The 19,889-nt window shown below is 37.8% G+C and overlaps 1 protein-coding gene across 2 annotated transcripts in view; it reads left to right on the top strand.

The window, feature by feature from the left end:
- The window catches only part of ZFYVE9 (zinc finger FYVE-type containing 9), a 141,983-nt gene that overhangs the window by 105,172 nt on the left and 16,922 nt on the right, over positions 1-19,889 (top strand). For both annotated transcript variants that reach the window (XM_036255100.1, XM_036255101.1), the window contains 2 exons: positions 212-316; positions 16,572-16,722. In XM_036255100.1, the coding sequence (XP_036110993.1) occupies positions 212-316; positions 16,572-16,722 (256 nt within the window). The remainder of the gene's footprint in view (positions 1-211; positions 317-16,571; positions 16,723-19,889) is intronic.

Here is a 19,889-nt window from a genome sequence, read left to right as displayed (position 1 = left end):
GTTTATAGTCTAGTGGAGGACTGGAGTACGTGTACACACACACACACACACACACACACACACACACAGTAGGGCTTTCATTATCCTTATTATTAAGATAAATGGGATCTTCCCATTTTGACATTCTTTCCATTTTTGCTAATTTTATTACTATAAATGAAATCCTGCCATTGATAACTTCTTTATTCCACTTCAATCTGCTTTTTCCCAGGACTTCAGAAATTACCAATATACATTGCCAGTAGTTCAAGGTTTGGTGGTGGATATGGAAGTTCGGAAAACCAGCATCAAAATTCCCAGCAACAGATACAATGAGGTAGGATTTACCATGAAGGCATATTTTTTATAGTTCAGTGCATGGATAAGGTGAAAAAATAGAGAATTACATATAAATTTTATTTTTAATTAATTGACAATGAGATCTGTTCACAATATTGTATGACCTAGATCAATGATGGGGAATTCCATAATAGGCAAGATATTGTGATTTACTTAGTCAGTTAGTTTTGCTTTTGACCTTTGGATGATGTGATAATCAGCGATAGATTTGTATTTTGATCCAGATGTAAAGTTAACTTATCTGGAAATAGCCCAAGTGTCCATCTGTAGACGAATGGATAAAAAAGCTGTGGTACATATATACAATGGAGTACTATGCAGCTTTAAGAAAGAAAGATCTCTTATCCTTTGAGACGACATGGAGGGACCTGGAGAGTATTATCCTAAGTAAAACAAGCGAAGCAGAGAAAGACAAATATCACATGATCTCACTTATTTGTGGAATATAATGAACATAACGGTCTGAGGAATAGGGTAGACCCAGAGATGTGGAAGTAGGGTACAGACTGATAACCCTCAGAAGAGGGAGGACGAGGGAAGAGATAAACATGGAACTTATATGTATGTATACATAACCAATGGACATGGACAACAAAGCTGTGGATGGGTTGGGGGGGGTAGGGAGGACGGTGTCAATGGGGAAAAAAAGAGAAACATCTGTAACAAAAATAAGTTAATAAAAAGGCAAAAAAAAAAAAAGATATAAAATTAACTTGGTAATAGTCATGGTGGGATCTTTTCATTTTTCTCTTTTACAATAAGAACATGTTAGTTTTGACTATCCTTAGGGTTTAAGCACAGTACACTTTAAGTCCTGAAATGACATTTAAGTAAAGTTCCAAAAGCAAATGTTGGCATCTTAAGTTAAGCTGTATTTCGTAACTAAAATGAAATTGTGCATACTGCACACATATTAACATTGCATAAATAATGTTCTTTACCTCTTTGTCATATGAAATCTATCTTGAATTTTAAAATTTCTTGAAATAATTTCTGAAATGTTTAATAGTAAACATTGTGGTTTAGAAAGAGAGGAAAGGAGAGAGAGAGATAGAGACATTCATGTGAGAGAGAAACATCGATTGGCTGCCTCCTGCATGCCCCATACTGGGGATCGAGCCCGCAACCCCGGCATATACCCTGACTGGGAATTTAACTGGACCTCTCAGTCCATGGGACGACATTCAGTCAACTGAGCCACACCAGGCAGGCATAAAAGAGAATTTTTATTTTAAAACGTAGCTTGATATCATAGTTAAAATGTGTTGTGGTATTTGTTTAAATTTGTTGTTTTATTAGGCAGGGTGGTAACTCCTTGATTACTTCTTTCACTATTTCTTGGTATGAAATAATTTCCTCCTTTTCTCTCTTTTTCCCTTTCTTTCTTTCTTTTTCCCTTCTTTATTCAGATTTCTTTTTACTTATTCATTTGTACGTTCAATAAACATTCTGTACTCGGTGGGCACTTAGAATCACACAAATGTTTTACTGGACTTAATAAGCTTAGGGCTTATGTGAGAACGACCTTTACCTGTGGCTTTTTCTGTGATGACTTTTTTCAGAAGAATAGAAAATAGTAGCTAGAGTGTATGTTTAATTTTTTCTGAAATACAATTATCAGTTTTTAGCTGTTAGTCCTGTCTTAGAATAAATATCAAGCATTAATAGACTAGGCTAGGTAGAGGCAAGTCTTTAAAGTGAACTATTTTTATAGAACTTGTGCCCTAATAGTATTAAAAGAGATGATGCCTTGAAAATTTGTTTTATTTCTCATATTTGAAGTTTTATTATCTGTTTCACACACATATACTCTGTGATATGAAATACAAAGATGAGTAAGAACATTATGCTTGCCTTGTGGGAACATACTGTCCAGAAATAAGAGGATCAGATGTCATTCCCAGATGGGTAACATATATTACTATCCTTGGTGTTTGCAAGATGGTGCTTTATGTTGGGAATTGGGTCTGTTTAGTATATCTGTAAAAGCTATGAGTCTCCCCATAGTTATTTCAGTACTAACTGATGACATTCATGACAGCAGCTGCCATTCATATTATTTGTCTTCATCTGAATTCTGCCTCCTAGGTTTATGGTTATGCGGGTTCAGAAATCTTTGTTCAAAAATAGTAACTGTATTTCTTTGTCACTTACTACATTTTCATTTTTTGTTTCAATTCAGCATAATTGTATCTCTCACAATCTTGGAAAATTCGACTGCATTGTGTCTAATAAGTCTTCATTTTATATTTGAAAAACTAATTTCTTTTTTTTTTTTATCCTCACCCCAAGGACATTTTTGCATTTATCTACAGATAGAGGAGGGAGGGAGAGATGGAGGAAAAGAGAGAGAGAGAAACATCAATGTGAGAGAGAAACATCAACTGGTTGCCACCCACACGACCTGGGGACAAACTGCAGCCGAGGTACGTGCCCTTAGTGGGAACCGAACCCGGGTCTCTTTGATCCGCAGGCCAATGTTCCAACTACTGAGCCAAACTGGCCAGGGTGAAAATCTAATTTCTTATACATTATTTTATTCAATCACAACAATATTCCACTTTTTCTCGCATTCATTTTTTCATTTATATTTATAGATTTTCTTATTATTTCCCAATTATGTTTCTTGTTTTGCTTTATAGGCTTTGCACAAGGTATCTTTTTTTTTTTTTTTTAAATCTTCACCTGAGGATACTTTTCCATTTATCTTCAGATAGAGTGGGAGGGGAAGAGAGAGAGAGAGAGAAATATCGATGTGAGAGAGACACATTGATTGGTTGTCTCTTGCATGACCCCAGCCAGGGCCGGGGACTGAACCGCAATTAAGATACATGCCTTTGACCGGAATCTAACCTGCAATTCCTTGGTCCAAGGGCCAACACTGTAACCGCTGAGCCAAACCAGCCAGGGCTGCACAAGCTATCTTATTGATGCACATGTCCCCTATTCTTCACCTGCCTAACGCTTACTCATTTTTCAGATGTTAGCTTAGATGGCATTTTCTCAGATAGACTTTTGTGTAACTTCCAACTGGGATAACCCTCCCTGTTATAAGCATTTCTAGAATTCCACACATCCTATGTGCAATACTTACTACATTTAAAAAAAATTTTTTTTTATTGATTTTATTTTATTTTTTCAATCCTCACCCGAGGACATTTTTGCATTTATCTTCAGATAGAGCGGGAGGGAAAGAGAGAGGAAGAGAGAGAGAAACATCAGTGTGAGAGAGACACATTGAGTGGTTGCCACCCACTCCACCCCAACTGGGGCCAGGGACAAACTGCAACCGAGGTACATGCCCTTAGCGGAAACCGAACCCGGGACTCTCTGGTCTGCGGACCGACGCTCTAACCACTGAGCAAAACCGGCCAGGGCTTTCTTTATTGATTATAGAGAGAGAGGAAGGAAGAGGGAAAGAGAGATAGAAATGTCTATTAGTGAGAACATCGATTGGCTGCCTCCTGCATGCCCTCCACTGGGGATTGAACCTACAACCTGGGCATGTGTCCTGACTGGGAATCGAACCAGTGACCTCTTGGTGCATGGATCGATGCCCAACCACTGAGCCACACTGGCCAGGCCTCACTATGTTTGTAATTTCCTTTTTCAGTGTCTTTTAGTTTCTCTATTAGACTTTTAGTTCCATGAGGGACCATGTCTGTCTTCTTTACCACTGTATCATTAGCAGACTACCTAGTATAGAGTAACTGCACAAGAAATATACTTTGAATGAAGACATGAAACAGAACTAATATAGATAGCCCTGGCCTGTGTGGCTCAGTTGGTTGGAGCATCATCCTGTACACCAAAAGGTGGCAGGTTTGATTCCCATTCAGGGCACATACCCAGGTTGCGGTTTCAGTCATCGATCTGGGCACATTCAGGAGGCAACTGGTGGATATTTCTCTCTCGCTTCAGTATTTCTCTCTCTCTCACCCTTTCTGTAAAATCAGTTTTTTAAAAAAGAATATAGATAAAACAGTGTAAAAACAAAAATGAGAAGTATTGCAAGTTTACTAAAGGTTAAGAGAGGGGAGAACTCATTAATGTAACTGTTAGGAATGTTTCTTCATTTCTAATTAGTCCTGAATCCCTAACAGCCAGAGCAGCATGTTCTGTGTAAAAGATGTTTGTAAATGTTCATGTAAGTATAAATGCTATGTAAATGTCAATGAATGAAAGATTTGAAACGGATAGTGAATGATGTTTAGGCACTAGAAAGAGAAGGGTGAAAAACAGCAAGTGAAAAGAAGGGATAGGTACCAGTCTAAACAAAGGCAGGAATGATTGTCTTGTAGGGACAATGGAGATAATCTGTGTAGTGAAGAAGAGGCTAAAGCAGACTAGGAAATGAAGCTATACAAATAGACTGCTGGAGTCCCCTTTTCTCCACACCCTTGCCAGCTCTTGTTGTTTGATGATTTTTTGATGGAGGCCATTCTGACAGGTGTGAAGTATGAGACCTTATTGTTGTTTTAATTTGCATCTCTCTGATGATTAGTGATGTTGAACATTTTTTTCATATGTCTCTTGGCCATTTGTCCTGTTTGGAGGTGTCTCTTTAGGCCCTCTGCCCAAATGTCCTCACCCGAGGACATTTTCCCATTTTTTGTTCAGATAGAGTGGGAGGGAGAGAAAGGAAGAGAGAGAGGGAGAGAGAGAAACATCGACGTGAAAGGGACACATCAAGTGGCTGCCACCTGCACAACCCAACCAGGGCTGGGGACAAACTGCAACCGAGGCATGCGCCCCCAGTAGGAACCGAACCTGGGTCTCTCTGGACTGTGGGCCAATGCTCTAACCGCTGAACAAAACCGGCCAGGGCCTCTGCCCATTTTTTAATTGGGTTCTTTGTCTTTCCTTTGTCAAGTTGTGTGAGTACTCTATATATTTTGGAAATTAATCCCTTATCTGATGTATCATTGGCAATTATGCTCTCCCATATAGTGGGTTCCCTTTCCATTTTGATGCTTGTTTCTTTTGCTGTGCAAAAGCTTTTTAGTTTGATGTAGTCCCATGTGTTCATTTTTTCCTTTGTTTCTGTTGCCTTAGGTGATGTATCAGTGAAAATTCTGCATGTCATGTGTGAAATTTTGTTGCCTGTATTTTCTTCTAGGATTTTTATGGAATCATAAGTCACATTTAGTTCTTTTATCCATTTTGAGTTTATTCTTGTGTATGATGTAAGTTGGTGGTCTAGCTTCATTTTTTTGCATGTAGCTGTCCAATTTTCCCAGCACCATTTATTAAAGAGGCTGTCTTGATTCCACTGTATGCTCTTGCCACCTTTGTCAAATATTAATTGAGCATATTGTCTTGGGTCATTTTCTGGGTTCTGTATTCTGTTCCATTGATGCAGACTGTTGCAGCCACTATGGAAAACAATATGGTGTTACCTCAAAAAATTAAAAATTGAACTGCCATTTGACCCAGTGATCCCACTTCTAGGAATATACCCTAAGAAGCTTGAAATACCAATCAGAAAAAATATATGTACCCCTATGTTCATAGCAGCACTATTTACAATAGCTCAGATCTGGAAACAGCCCAAGTGCCCATCAGTAGATGAGTGGATAAAAAAGCTGTGGTACATATACACAATAGAGTATTATGCAGGTGTAAGAAAGAAAGATCTCTTATCATTTGAGACGACATGGAGGGACCTGGAAAGTATTATCCTAAGCAAGATAAGCCAAGCAGAGAAAGACAAATATCACATGATCTCTCTTATTTCTGGAATATAATGAACTAAACAAACATGAACAAAATAGACCCAGAGACATAGAAGTAGGGTACAGCCTGACATTCCTCAGAGGGGGGGAGGGATAAATCACAGCTTAAATGCAAGTATGCATAAGCGATGGACATAGACAGCAAAACTGGGGACGGGGTGGGAGGGTTTCAGGAGGAGGGAATCAATGGGGGGAAAAGGAGAAACATTTGTAACAAAATTAAGATAGATAGATAGATAGATAAAGGGGGAAAAGACAGCTGGATTTTCAAAGGCCTTCAAAAACGGACAAAGGAATCTGGACTTTAATGTGATCATTTGTAAAGAGATTTAACAGATTTTATATCAGAAAAGTGACAATGCAAATTGTTTTAGAAAACGGAGTTTTGGCAACTATATGTAAAATATGTGTAGAGGGGCTCACTAAGGAAAGATTTTAAGTTTAGAAAGCAAGAAGAGCCCGACTGGTGTGGCTCAGTGGATTGAGCATCATCCCGTGGACACTGAGAGGTCCCACTTCCATTCCTAGTCAGGGCACATGCCCCGGTTGTGGACTCAGTTTTCCCAGTAGGGGGTGTGTAGGAGAGAGCCAATCGATGTTTCTCTTTCACATCTATGTTTCTCTCTCTCCCTTCCTTTCTCTCTAAAAATTCAATAAAAACATTTTTAAAAAACTAAAAGAAAATAGTACTTCTGACAGCATGGAACATTTAATAAGTGAAGTAGTCATTGTGTATAAATTTTCTAATCTTCTTCAAAGCCATTTAAGGTCTCTGTTAGTTTAGGTAACCCTATTCATGTTCTCATAATAAGATTATTTTGATCCCTGTATTAACTAACATTTATTGATGATACATATCTTAGGTACCAGATACTGTTCTAGGCATATATGTATCTTTATACTAATCTCTATAAAATGATTATGGTAAGTACCTTTTTACAGATCAGGAAATTAAAGCACAGAGATAGCAAATGGTGGAGCTATAATCAAACCCAGGCAGTCTGATTCCAGTGTCCCTACTCTTAACAACTATACTAAACTAATTTTTATAGACATCAGTTTAACAATTACCAGTCTGATATTAGGGCCAATTTTAGGTTTTTTACAGAGGTAATCAAGTTCAGATGAGGTCATTGGGGTGAGCTCTTATCCAGTATGACTGGTGTCCTTATCGGAAGGGGAAATTTAGACACATAATGAGAAGATGATATGAAGAGATATGGGGAAAAGACAGATATCTACAGGTCAAGGAGAGACATCCGGAAGAAATCCTTCCTTTATAGCCCTCAATTGGAAACAACTCTTCCAACACCTTGATTTTGGAGTTATAACCTCCAGAACTGAGAGACAATACATTTCTGTTGTTTAAGCCACCCAGTTTATGGCAGTCAGTTCTAGGAGCTCTAACACACTAATATGTTGATCCACTTTAAATAGCTAAACATGGAGAGAAAATATGTTGGGGGCGGGGAGGACAATGTGCCCGGGTTGGTTTGGCTCAGCAGTTGGAGCATAGGCCTGTGGACCAAGGGTCATGGGTTAGATTGCCAGTCAAGGGCATGTGCCTGGGTTGCAGATTCAATCCCCGGCCCCTGTTGGGGTCATGCAGAAGACAATCAATTGAATGTCTCTCTCCCTCCCTTCTACTCTCTCTGAAAATCAGTGGAAAAATATTCTCAACTGAGGATTAAACAAACAAACAAAAAGGACAATGTGGCAGAGAAGGTGAGTCCTATGATTACCTTATTATCTGGAATTTCTAGATCATAGTTCAGTTTGAGAGAACCCAAACTTAGCCTAGAGGTCTCCATGAGTTAAAGAGAGAGAGTTGAGGATATCGGGAGGCTACGATGGCTGGAATTTGCAAGACAGGTAATAAACAAATCCTGGAGATCTGTAGGAGGTTCCCTTTATGTCTTCAACTCACTACAAATTATCCCTAGTGACCCAAGTAATTTATAAATTCAGGTTACTCTGATTCTACCTAACAAGCTTAAAAGAAAGGATCAAGGAGAACATAGGGAAAAAGCATGTTAAGGAGAACATAGGGAAAAAAAAGACCCAGCCCTGGCTGGTGTTGGCCCATGCACCAAAGGGTTGTGGGTTTGATTTCCAGTCCAGGGTACATGCCTGGGTTGCAGGTTGGATCCGTGGCCTTGGTTGGGGCACATGCAGGACGCAACCAATTTCTCTCTCTCGCTCTCTGTTTTTTTTGTTAATCCTCACCCAAGGACATTTTTGCATTTATCTTCAGGTAGAGCAGGAGGGACAGAAGGGGGAGGGGGGAGAGAAACATCGATGTGAGAGAGACATATCGACTGGTCGCTACCCACATGACCCCACCCGGGCTGGGGACAAACTGCAACCGAAGTACATGCCCTTAGTGGAAACCGAACCCAGGAATCTCTGGTCCACGGGCCGATGCTCTTATCGCTGAGCCAAACCAGCCAGGGCTCGCTCGCTCTCTCTTTATCCCTCCCTCCCTTTCACACTCTTTCTAAAAATAAATGGATAAAATAGCCTTGGGTGAGGATTAACAACAACGACAAAGGACCCAAACAAAGAAATGAAAATGACAATGAGATGTAAAATACACTGGATTAGATTAATGCCAGATTAGACACTGCTGAAAAAAAATTAGTAGTCTTAAAAGCAAAGCAATAGAAACTATCAGAATGAAACACAAAGAAAAAAGACTGAAAAATTAAACTGCAGAAAATTAAATGAACAGTTTATGATTGAACTTTGGGAAATGTTCGATGGCCTAACTCTGTAACTGAAGTCCCCAAAGGAGAGGAGAGGTGGGCAGACAAAAAAATATTTGGAGAATCGGTGATGTAAGTTTTTTTTAAAAATTTTTTTTCTTTATTGATGTTAGAGGAAGAGAGAAGGAGAGACAGAAACATCTATGAGAGAGAGCATCGATTGGCTGCCTCCTGCATGCCCCTTACTGGGGATTTGGCCCATAACCTGGGCATGTGCCCTAACTGGGAATTGAACCTGTGACCTCTTGGTGCATGGGTTGACCTTCAACCACTGAGTCACAACAGCTGGGCAGTGATGGAAATTTTTTGTATATTTTTTTAAAATATGTTTCTATTGACTTCAGAGAGATGGAGGGAGACGGAGAGATAGAAATATCGATGTGAGAGAGAAACATCGATCGGCTGCCTCTTTCACACTCCCACCAGGAATCAAGCTCACAACCTGGGCATGTGTCCTGACCAGGAATTGAACCTGGACCTCAGTCCATGGGATGACGCTCAATCCACTGAGCCATACTGGCTGGGCAGAAATTTTTTATAAATTTAATGAGAAGTATAAATTCATAGATTCAGGAAGCTCAGTGATCTCCAGTAGGAGAAAACATGAAGAAAACTACATTAAGGAAAATTATAATCATCATAATCACATCGTTTTAACACCAGAGCTTAAAAGAATCTTAAAAACAGCTAGTGAAGAAATAATCCACATTAAATGATGAGGAACAAATATAAGAATGACAGCAGACTTCTCATTAAAACACTTCAAGATGGTTTTGGCCAGTTTGGCTCAGCAGTTAGCATTGGCCCGCGGACTGGAGAGTCCCGGGTTTGGTTCCCGCTAAGGGCATGTACCTCAGTTGCAGCTTGTCTCCGGCCCTAGTTGGGGTAGTGTGGGTGGCAGCCACTCAATGTGTCTCTCTCACATCAATGTTTCTCTCTCCTGCTCTATCTGAAGATACATGCAAAAGTGTCCTTGGGTGAGGATAAAAAAAAAAAAAAATTCAAGATGCAAGATAGTGCAGCAGAAAAAAATAACCTATTGAACTATATTTTATGCTAAGTAAAAATGTTTAAAAATTGAAGGCAAAATGCTTTTTCAGAATATAACAGCTAAAAGAATGTATGATTAGCAGACCTATTCATTGAGAAATGTTAAAGGAAGCCCTTCATGGAACATTCCAAAGAGTGGAAATCTGGATGTGCATAGAGGAAGGAAGAGCAACAAACATAGTAAATATAAAATATCTTTAAAAGGTAATTGTTTGGCCCTGGCCGATTTGGCTCAGCGGTTAGAGCGTCGGCCTGTGGTCCCCAGAGACCCTGGTTCGGTTCCCGCTAAGGGCACATACCTCAGTTGCAGTTTGTCCCCGGCCCTGGTTGGGTTGTGTGGGTGGCAGCCACTTGATGTGTCCCTTTCACGTCGATGTTTCTCTCTCTCTTTCTCTTCCTCCCACTCTATCTGAACAAAATATCAAAAAATGTCCTAGGGTGAGGATAAAAAAAAAGGTAATTGTTTGAAACAAAAAACAATGTATTTTGGAGTTTATAACGTATGTAGAAACAAAATAAATGATATGAATACCACAAAGGCCAGGGAAGGGGAAATGGAATTACAGTCGTCCCTCACCACTTTGCGCTTCGACTTTTACGACTTCACTCTATCGCGTTTTTTTTCTCAAAAATATTCATTAAAAAGTTGATCGAGCCCTGGCCGGTTTGGCTCAGCGGTTAGAGCGTCGGCCTGCGGTCCTGAGAGACCCGGGTTTGGTTCCCGCTAAGGGCACGTACCTCGGTTGCGGTTTGTCCCCGGCCCTGGTTGGTTGTGCGGGTGGCAGCCACTCGATGTGTCCCTTTCACATCGATGTTTCTCTCTCTCTCTCTCCCACTCTATCTGAACAAAATATTGAAAAATGTCCTCGGGTGAGGATAAAAACAAAACAAACAAACAAAAAGTTGATCGAGACAGTGAAAATGATACAGTGCATGCTTGGTTGCTCGGCTGTCTGAGTCAATTATACACCCCTGTATTACAATTACAATTAAAATTACTGTACGTATGGACTGTAGGTCTATGTATTCGAGCACCTCAGGAATCCTTCAACACTAGGTGTAACCGCTAGAGTCTGGAATGGATTAATCACGATAAATGAGGGATGACTGTATACAGATGTAAGGTTTTTATATGACATGGGAATTGGTATAATATTACTTAAAAGTAGATTGATAAAGATGTATAACATAAATCCAAAAGCAGCCATTAGAAAAATTAAAACAAAGAGGTATAGCTAATAAGCCAACAAAGAAGATAAACTAGAATCATATAAAAAAGGCTGAAAAAGAAGAAAAAAGAGAACAAAGAAGAGATGGGACAAAGAAAATAAATAGCAATATGTTAAATTTAAGTCCAACATACGTACTAATAATCACATTAAATATAAATGATCTAAACATCCTTAATTAAAAGGCAAAGATCAGATTGTATAAACAAGCAAGATTCAGCTATATGCTGTGAATAAGAAAACCACTTGAAATATGAGGACAAAAATAGTTTAAATGTAAAAGAATAGAAAAAGATACACCACAGTAATACTAATCAAAAGAAAATTTGAGTGGATAGAGTAATATCAAAGTGTATTTCAGAATAAATATTACCAGCAATAAAAAGAAATACTTCATAATTATTAAGGGATCTTTTTATCAAAAGGATATAACAATTCTAAATATACATCTAATAACAGTTTCAAAATGCATGAAGCAAGAACCGATAGAACTACAAGGATAAATAGATAAATCCATAAGTATATTTGGAGATTCTAATGACCCTGTTACAATAATTGATAGAAGTAGAAAGAAAGTCATCAAGGACATAGAAAACTTGAACATTGTCCACAAATTTGACTTGATTGATTTTTATTGAATATTCCACTCAACAGCAGCAGAGTATATATTCTTTTCAGTGCACAGAGAACATTTACAAGATAGACAATGTACTATGGTGTAAAAGAAATATCAATAAATTTTAAATGATTCAAATCATACAAAATATGGTCTCCAACCACAGTAGCTTCAAGTTAGAAATTATACCAGAAAGATCTCTAGAAAGTCCCAGTATTTGGAAACAAAATACATACTTCTTAATAATCTGTAGGTCAAAGAAGAAACCTAAAGGAAAATTAGAAAATATTTTGAGCTGACTGAAAATGAAAATATGGCATATCACAATTTGAAGGATACATCTAAAGCAATGATTAGAGAGAAATTGATAGCATGAAATTTCTATATTAGGGGGGGAAGTCATCTCAAATCAATGACTTACTCTTCTATCTTCAGAAATTAGAAAAAGAAGAGCAAATGAAATAAAGTAAACAGAAAAAGGAAGTTATAAGACCTGCAATTGATAAAATAGAAGACAGAAAAACTATTTGAAAAATGAAACCAGAAGTTCTTGAGAACAATAAAATTGAGAAACTTGTAATCAGACTAATTAAATTGTAAAGACGCAATTTGCCAATATAAAATATGAGAGAGGAGGATATCATCACAGGTCCTATAGACGTAAAAGAACAATAATGGTATAGTATGAACACATTTATGCTAATACATGTTCAGCTTGGACAAAATGGACAAATTCCATCAAGCTTTCATACTTCTGTCAAGAAGAAACAGACAACCTGAATAGCCCTGTATTTATTGAAAGAATTGAATTATTGTTAGAAACCTTCCCACAAAGAAAAGCCCAGGTCTCCGGAGAGACCTGGGTTCGGTTCCCGCTAAGGGCATGTACCTCGGCTGCACTTTGTCCCCGGCCCTGGTTGGGTCGTGTGGGTGGCAGCCACTCGATGTGTCCCTTTCACGTCGATGTTTCTTGCTCTCTCTCTCTTCCTCCCACTCTATCTCAACAAAAAAATGTTGAAAAAAAAAAAAAAGAAAAGCCCAGGTCTAGATGATTTCATTGGTGACTGTTACTAAATCAAGGAAGAAATGACACCAGATCTATAAAAACAATCTCAGGAAATAGATGAAGAAGGAATCTCATTCTATAAAGTACAACTTTACACTCATGACAAAACCAGAAAAAAAATTACCAGAAATGAAAACCACACACCAGTATTTCTCATGAAGATAGTTGTATAAATATATAAAAAGGTTTTAGTACATTCAATTCACCAATACAAAAATGAAAAGTTACATCCAAGGGGGTCAAATATATGGTGACAGAAGAGATTTGACACAATGCAATATACAGATGATGTATTATAGAATTGTACACTTGAAACCTATATAATTTTATTAACCAATGTCACTCCAATAAACTTAATTATAAAAGAATGCTAAGTTGGTTTAACATTCAAAAATCAGTCTATAATTTAGTATATTAGCAGGATAAGAAAGAAAAATCATATGATACAGAAAAAGCATTTGATAAAATTCTACTTCCATTCAAGGTATTTATCTGTGTATCTTTGCAATCTAAGAATAGAAGAGAACTTCCACAACTTAATAAAGAGCATCTACCAAGAGAATCTATAGTTTACATATCTATGGTGACAGAATCAGTGCTTCCTCTTTAGATTAGGAACAAGAAAAGAATGTCTACTCTTATTTCTATTCAACATTTCAGTGGAGCCAATGTAATAAGGCAAGACAACAAAATAAGGTGAATACAGATTTTAAAATTAAGTAAGGGCCCTGGCCTGTTTGGCTCAGCAGTATGAGTGCCTGCCTGTGGAACAAAGAGTCGCGGGTTTGATGCCGGTCAAGGGCACATACCTCGGTTGTGGTTCGGTCTCCAGCCCTGGTCTGGGTCACACGGGAGGCAACCAATTGATGCGTTTCTCTTGCATTGATGTCTCTCCTCCCTCCCACCCATTCACTCTATCTGAAAATAAATGTAAAAATATATTCCTTGTGTGAAGATTTAAAAAAAAGAAGATTGTCTTTTACAAGTAACATGATTACCTGTGTAGGAAATCCTAAGGAATTTACAAAATGACTACTAGATCTAATAAGTGAATTTAGCAAAGTTGCAAAACCATTATGTAAAAATCACTTTATTTCTCTGTACTAACAATAAATAATCAGAAATTGGAATTTAAAAACAGTACAGTATCATCAGAAATACGACATACTTAGGGATAAGTTTGCCAGGAAATCTGCCATATCTTTACACTGAAAACTACGGAACGTTGCTAAGAGAAACTGAACAGGACCCAAATAAATGAAGAGATGTTTTGTTACTATGTTTATGGACCAGAAAACTCAATATTGTTAAGATGGCAGTTTTTTCCAAATTGATCCATAGATTCAACACAGGCTCAATCAAAATACCAGCAGGCTGCTGCTGGGTTTTTTTTAGAAATTAAAACACTTATTCTAAAATTTATATAGAGATACAAAGAACCTAGAGTAGCCAAGACAACTTTGAAAAAGAACATAATTCAAGGACTTAAAACTACTTGATGTTAAGGTTTATTTTTAAGGATAGATAAATCAAGACATTATTGTTCAATGGAACAGAGTAGAGAGTGATTTCAAGTACTGTTTTTATGAGTATGTAAAAGTTTCAAAATTAATCAAATTGTATACTTTATGTACATTTTGTCAGTTATTTTAAATATAACTAAAAAATAAAGCATTTTTTCTAGTAATGTAGTGAACATTCACATTTTTTTCAGGTCAGTGGAATAATAGAGCAAAAGAGTTAACCCAAGGTCAAAGTCTCAAGCAAAAAGAACAGAATTTTGTTAATAACCTTTTACTCAAAACCAGAGAGACCAGAATAGAGAAGTTTATGTTGGTTGTGATATAATTAATGTAAGAATCTCTGAGATCATTTCTATACAACTCCTCATCTTGTATAATTTAGGCTGAATGGCCTCTTGAGATTCTTTTTACTCTAAGATTCTAAAATAGGAGTTAGAGTTTATTTTAACTCAAAGCTACACATATTCTTCAGAGAAATGTGTAGTTATAAAAGCATAATTTCAAAGGTTCATTGTAGCACTAGCAAGAACAGATGGCCCTAAAATCTGAGGGATGTTTTATTCTCTTCAAGAATACATTTCTCTTAGGGAGGAAGAACAGATAGTTCTCTTTTCAAAAGAATGATAAGAATTGGTGAAACAGTGCAGAGAAGGGTTTGTGCCCTTGACTGGAATTGAACCCATGATTCTTTGGTCCGAAGGCCGATGCTCTAATCACTAAGCCAGACCAGCCATGGCAGCTCTTGTGATCTTTATAAATGGTTAGACTACAGTGCTGAGAAATACAGAAGGTAAGGCTTACGTACTACTTCACTTGATATCTTAAAATGGTTCTTTCAAGATAAGATCCATATAGCATAAGCTTAGTGCCTGTCTGGCTCATAGTTGTTGCTCCATAGATGTTAGCTATTTTGCACATACTGTTGTCACAGCAGTTATTTTCCTGCCTTTTTTCAGTATGTCATCGTTACTTATTTGTGATCTCTTAGAAAGAGTCTAAATCCCATTATCTCATAGAGGTACTGGGTTGAATTATTTGCTGCAGATTTTATAAACAGGGTGGAGGAAACAAGCAGACACATTTTATTTAATAAACAACCAGTGCTTAGTATGTTCTTGGTGCTCTTCTAAGCACTTTACAAATATTTAATCCTCATACTCGCATGAAATAGTTACTTTTATTATATCATTTTGTAGAGGAGGAAAGTGGGACACAGAGAAATCAAATAAATTGCCCAAGGGCACACAGGTAATTAGTAGCAAAGCCAGGACTGAAATATAGTTAGTTTGGTTTGAGTCCTTGCTATTAATCTTAACCCAAATCTGGATGTAGATAATGCCACATAAGAAATACAAAGAATGTGCTATTGCATTTCAGAGAAGGGAGTGGTCACATTGGAGTCTGATTGGGAAATAAGGCTACATGCATGAATTGGTATTTCACTGAGCTTTGGTTTGGGGGGCAGCTTTTTCAGGTGCTTGGATATGGGAGAAGAAAAGGTAGCCTAATAGTAGCATATTGCTGAAGCTCATAGATGGGAAATAGTAGTGTGTCAGGAAATATTCCTGCATATAAGGATACAAAGGGAAACAAGATGGAAAGCTAGTTTGTGTCCAGAGCAGAGCATAGGAAGCTTGTGATTTTGAATAGAGGACAAGGTGGAGAAGATGTGACTTGATCAGAACTGTGCTTTGGTAAATACGGAAATATTGTGTGGAATGACTCAAAACTGATAGAGACAAGTGTAGAAAAATCAGCTATAAGGTTATTACGTCCAGAAAAGAGGTAATTATGTCTTGAACTATGGTGCAGGTAGTGATAGAGATAAGACATAATCACAGAATTTGAATTGACAGAGCAAAGAAATAGCACAGCTAAAATGGAAAGTCAGGTATTTATATCAGTCTTCATATGTAAAGTGTATGTTTATTTTATGGTCACTGAGGTCTTTTTAATATCTGAGAAACTCTCCTCTTGGTGTAATATTTTATTTCTAAAGAAATATGAAGCTTTTTATCTCATTGGACTTGAAGTTAACATTCAGGGAAATGATTTTCTTAGAGCCTAACTATTTATTCAGAATGTCTGAATTGAAAATGTTTATTAATCTGCTTAGTGTAATACATAATAATTTTCTGTTTTGTCTTTGAGAAGGTGAAGGAGTTGTACCATGTCAGACCAAAAAAAAAAAAAAAAAAGCCCATTCCTGGCAGATAAGAAAACTGACCCTCTTTTTTTTTTATTGCAGATGATGAAAGCCATGAACAAGTCTAATGAGCATGTCCTGGCAGGGGGTGCCTGCTTTAATGAGAAGGCCGACTCTCATCTTGTGTGTGTACAGAATGATGATGGAAACTATCAGACCCAGGCTATCAGTATTCACAATCAGCCCAGAAAGGGTGAGTGTTTGAGCTGTTAGAGACTATGAGAATGGAAGATTGTACTGGACTTGGAGAGTTGGATATTTCAGCCCCATAACACTTACTTTCTAGAAAGGTGACCACAAACAACTTGATTAAATTAACCTTTCCAAGCTTATTCTCCATGGTTATGTTGACTCTCATGGTTATGTTGGCTTAGAGTTAGAGTTGCAAACGGCATCTCTATTATTGAGGGGAACATTAAAAAATACTGCCTCATCCCTGGCCGGTTTGGCTCAGCAGTTAGAGCGTTGGCCTGCAGAACAATGAATCGCAGATTCGATTCTGGTCAAGGACACGTACCTCAGTTGCAATTCGTCCCCGGCCCTGGTTGGGGTTGTATGGGAGGCAGCCATTCAATGTGTCGCTTTCACGTCGATGTCTCTCTCTCTCTTCCTCTCTCTCCCTCCCACTCTATCTGAACAAAAATGGAAAAGTGTCCTCGGGTGAGGATAAAAAAAAAAAAAAATACTGCCTCAGCCTTGGTCAGTGGTTAGAGCATTGGCCCGCAGACCAAAGGGTCAAGGGTTTGATTCCTGGTCTAGGGCACCATTCCTGGGTTGCAGGTTTAACCCTGGCCCTTGTTGGGGTTGTTCAGGAGGCAACCTTTCTAGCGTCGATGTTTCTCTCTCTCTCTCCACTCCCCAGCCCCCTCCCTTCTACTCTATCGAAAAATCAATGGAAAAATATCCTCAGGTGAGGATTATCAAAAAATACATACACACACACACACACATAAACATGCACACATATGTGTGTGTATAGATATATACACACACACATATATATGTATGTATGTGTACACACACACACACACACACACACACACACTTCCTCAGGATATTGACCAGCATTGGTATTTGAAGGTAGGAGACTAGGTCCTATAGTGAGAATATACTTAGATTTGGAGCTTGTTGAATGACCATACTCAAAGAATATTAATTAGTATATCGACAGGATTCAGAAGGAAGGCTTCTAGGTTCAGTGGTACTCAAAATGTGGTCTCATCACTTAGGAGATTCTTAGAAATGAAGAGTCTTTACTTCAGATCTACTAAATCAGAATTTGCATTTTAACACAATCCCCATGTGATTCAAATGCACATTATAATTTAAGAATCATTGCTCAGTGTGACATTTTCTGAAGTGTCTTATCAGGTTCTATGGTTTTAAAAAATACATTAATAGATAAAAGTCTTGATTAAAAAAGTCTTGATACATTAAACTGAGAAATCGTGGGTTAAACAAGCTTAAACAGATTTATTTACTATAGGACTTTTCAAAGCTTTTAACAAGCTGATGTATACTGTGATTTTTCCAAAAGGAGGATAGTGAATAGCCCTTCCTAAATTTATATGACCATAAATCTTTTTTTCTTTAGAATATCTCCTAGCCCTGGCTGGTTTGGCTCAGCGGTTAGAGCGTCATCCTGCGGTCCAGAGAGACCCGGGTTTGGTTCCCGCTAAGGGCACGTACCTCGGTTGCAGTTTGTCCCCGACCCTGGTTGGGTTGTGCGGGTGGCAGCCACTCGATGTGTCCCTTTCACGTCGATGTTTCTCTCTCTCTCTCTCACTCCCACTGTATCTGAACAAAATATGGAAAAATGTCCTCGGGTGAGGATAAAAAACAACAACAACAACAACTAGAATCTCCTAAAACCAGCTTTCTTTAGTATGCTTTATGAAACACTTCTCTAGAAGACATACGGTAGGTCACTTACTTTATATTTTATATCAGCTGTTTAGTAAAGGCGTAAAAGGTATTTAGCACGTATATATTCAAAATAAGGTAGGTGACAAGTCCACAATGCTCCCTATTAGTCAGATCATACCTAGAATATTTAAATAAGTTCTGGATATCATTAGTGTAATTGATGATACCCATTGGTAAAATTGGAGGGTCTTCAGAGGATGATTCAAGGCCTGTGAGAAATCTGGAAACTAGGTCAAAGGAAGACGTCTTGACTGAAGTATAACTGTTTAACCTAAAAAAGTATAAATTGGAAGAGAGTGAAAAATAGCTATGTCTATTTTTAAGGTTTTCTATTATGTGGAAATTTGATTCACCGTATGTAGCTACAAAAGGCCAAAAGATGCACTGATGGCTGAAAGTAACAATGATCTAGATTTGGACTCAATTTGAGAGCATACTCTATAATACTGAGAGTTATCCAGAAGTAGAATGGATTGCTTTGTGCTGATGTGGGCTCCTTGTCAGTAGGAATCTTGACAAAGGCTGAATGACCTACCTATTAGAGATAAGGTACTGTAGGATCGATGATTAGGGAGTTGGAACAGCTCAGTCCAATTTAAGATGTAGAGAAATAAAGACAGTGCAGAAGTTTTCATGAAGCTAAATGTATTAAATATCCTTTTTTTTTTTTTTTTTTAATGAAGAGACAGTGTTATCAGGTGTTTGTCTTCTAAATAAGTGCTTGTTTTCTTAATAGCTCCACTTGGTAAATAAAATAGTTGGCAACCATATCTCTATATTCAAAATATATTTGACCTAGAAAACAACCTGGAAACCAGTGAATTACATCAGGGATCAGCAGACTTTTTCTGTATATTTTAAGTTTTGCAGGCCCGCAGTCTTTGTCATCAACTATTCAACTCTGTGACATCATATTTCAAAAACTGCCATAGACAATGTGTAAATTAATGGACGTAGCTGTGTTACAATATAATTTTATTTAGAAAAACAGGCTTCAGACTCTTATTCAAGTACTGGAAGAGTACTGGAATAGTACTGGAAGTCTTAGCCACAGCAATCAGACAAGAAGAAAAAATAAAAAGCATCCAAATTGGAAAGGAGTAAGTGAAATTGTCACTATTCACGGATATAGAAAGAAAATCCTAAAAACTCCACTGAAAAACTATTAGATTTAATAAATGAATTTGACAAAGTAGCAGGATACAAAATCAACATCAAGAAATCATTGGCATTTTTATACACCAATAATGAACACACAGAAAGAGACACAAACAAACAAACAAATCCTATTTACCATTTCAACAAAAACATTTAGATACCTAGGAATAGCCCTAGCCGGTTTGGCTCAGCGGTTGGAGGGTCGGCCTGCGGTCCAGAGAGACCTGGGTTCGGTTCCTGCTAAGGGCACATACCTTGGCTGCAGTTTGTCCCCAG

The sequence above is a fragment of the Molossus molossus genome, unplaced genomic scaffold (assembly GCF_014108415.1).
Source record: "Molossus molossus isolate mMolMol1 unplaced genomic scaffold, mMolMol1.p scaffold_m16_p_12, whole genome shotgun sequence".
Taxonomy (NCBI): Eukaryota; Metazoa; Chordata; class Mammalia; order Chiroptera; family Molossidae; genus Molossus; species Molossus molossus.
Note: the sequence above shows the minus strand (reverse complement) of the source record. Positions and strands in the feature narration are given on the sequence as shown.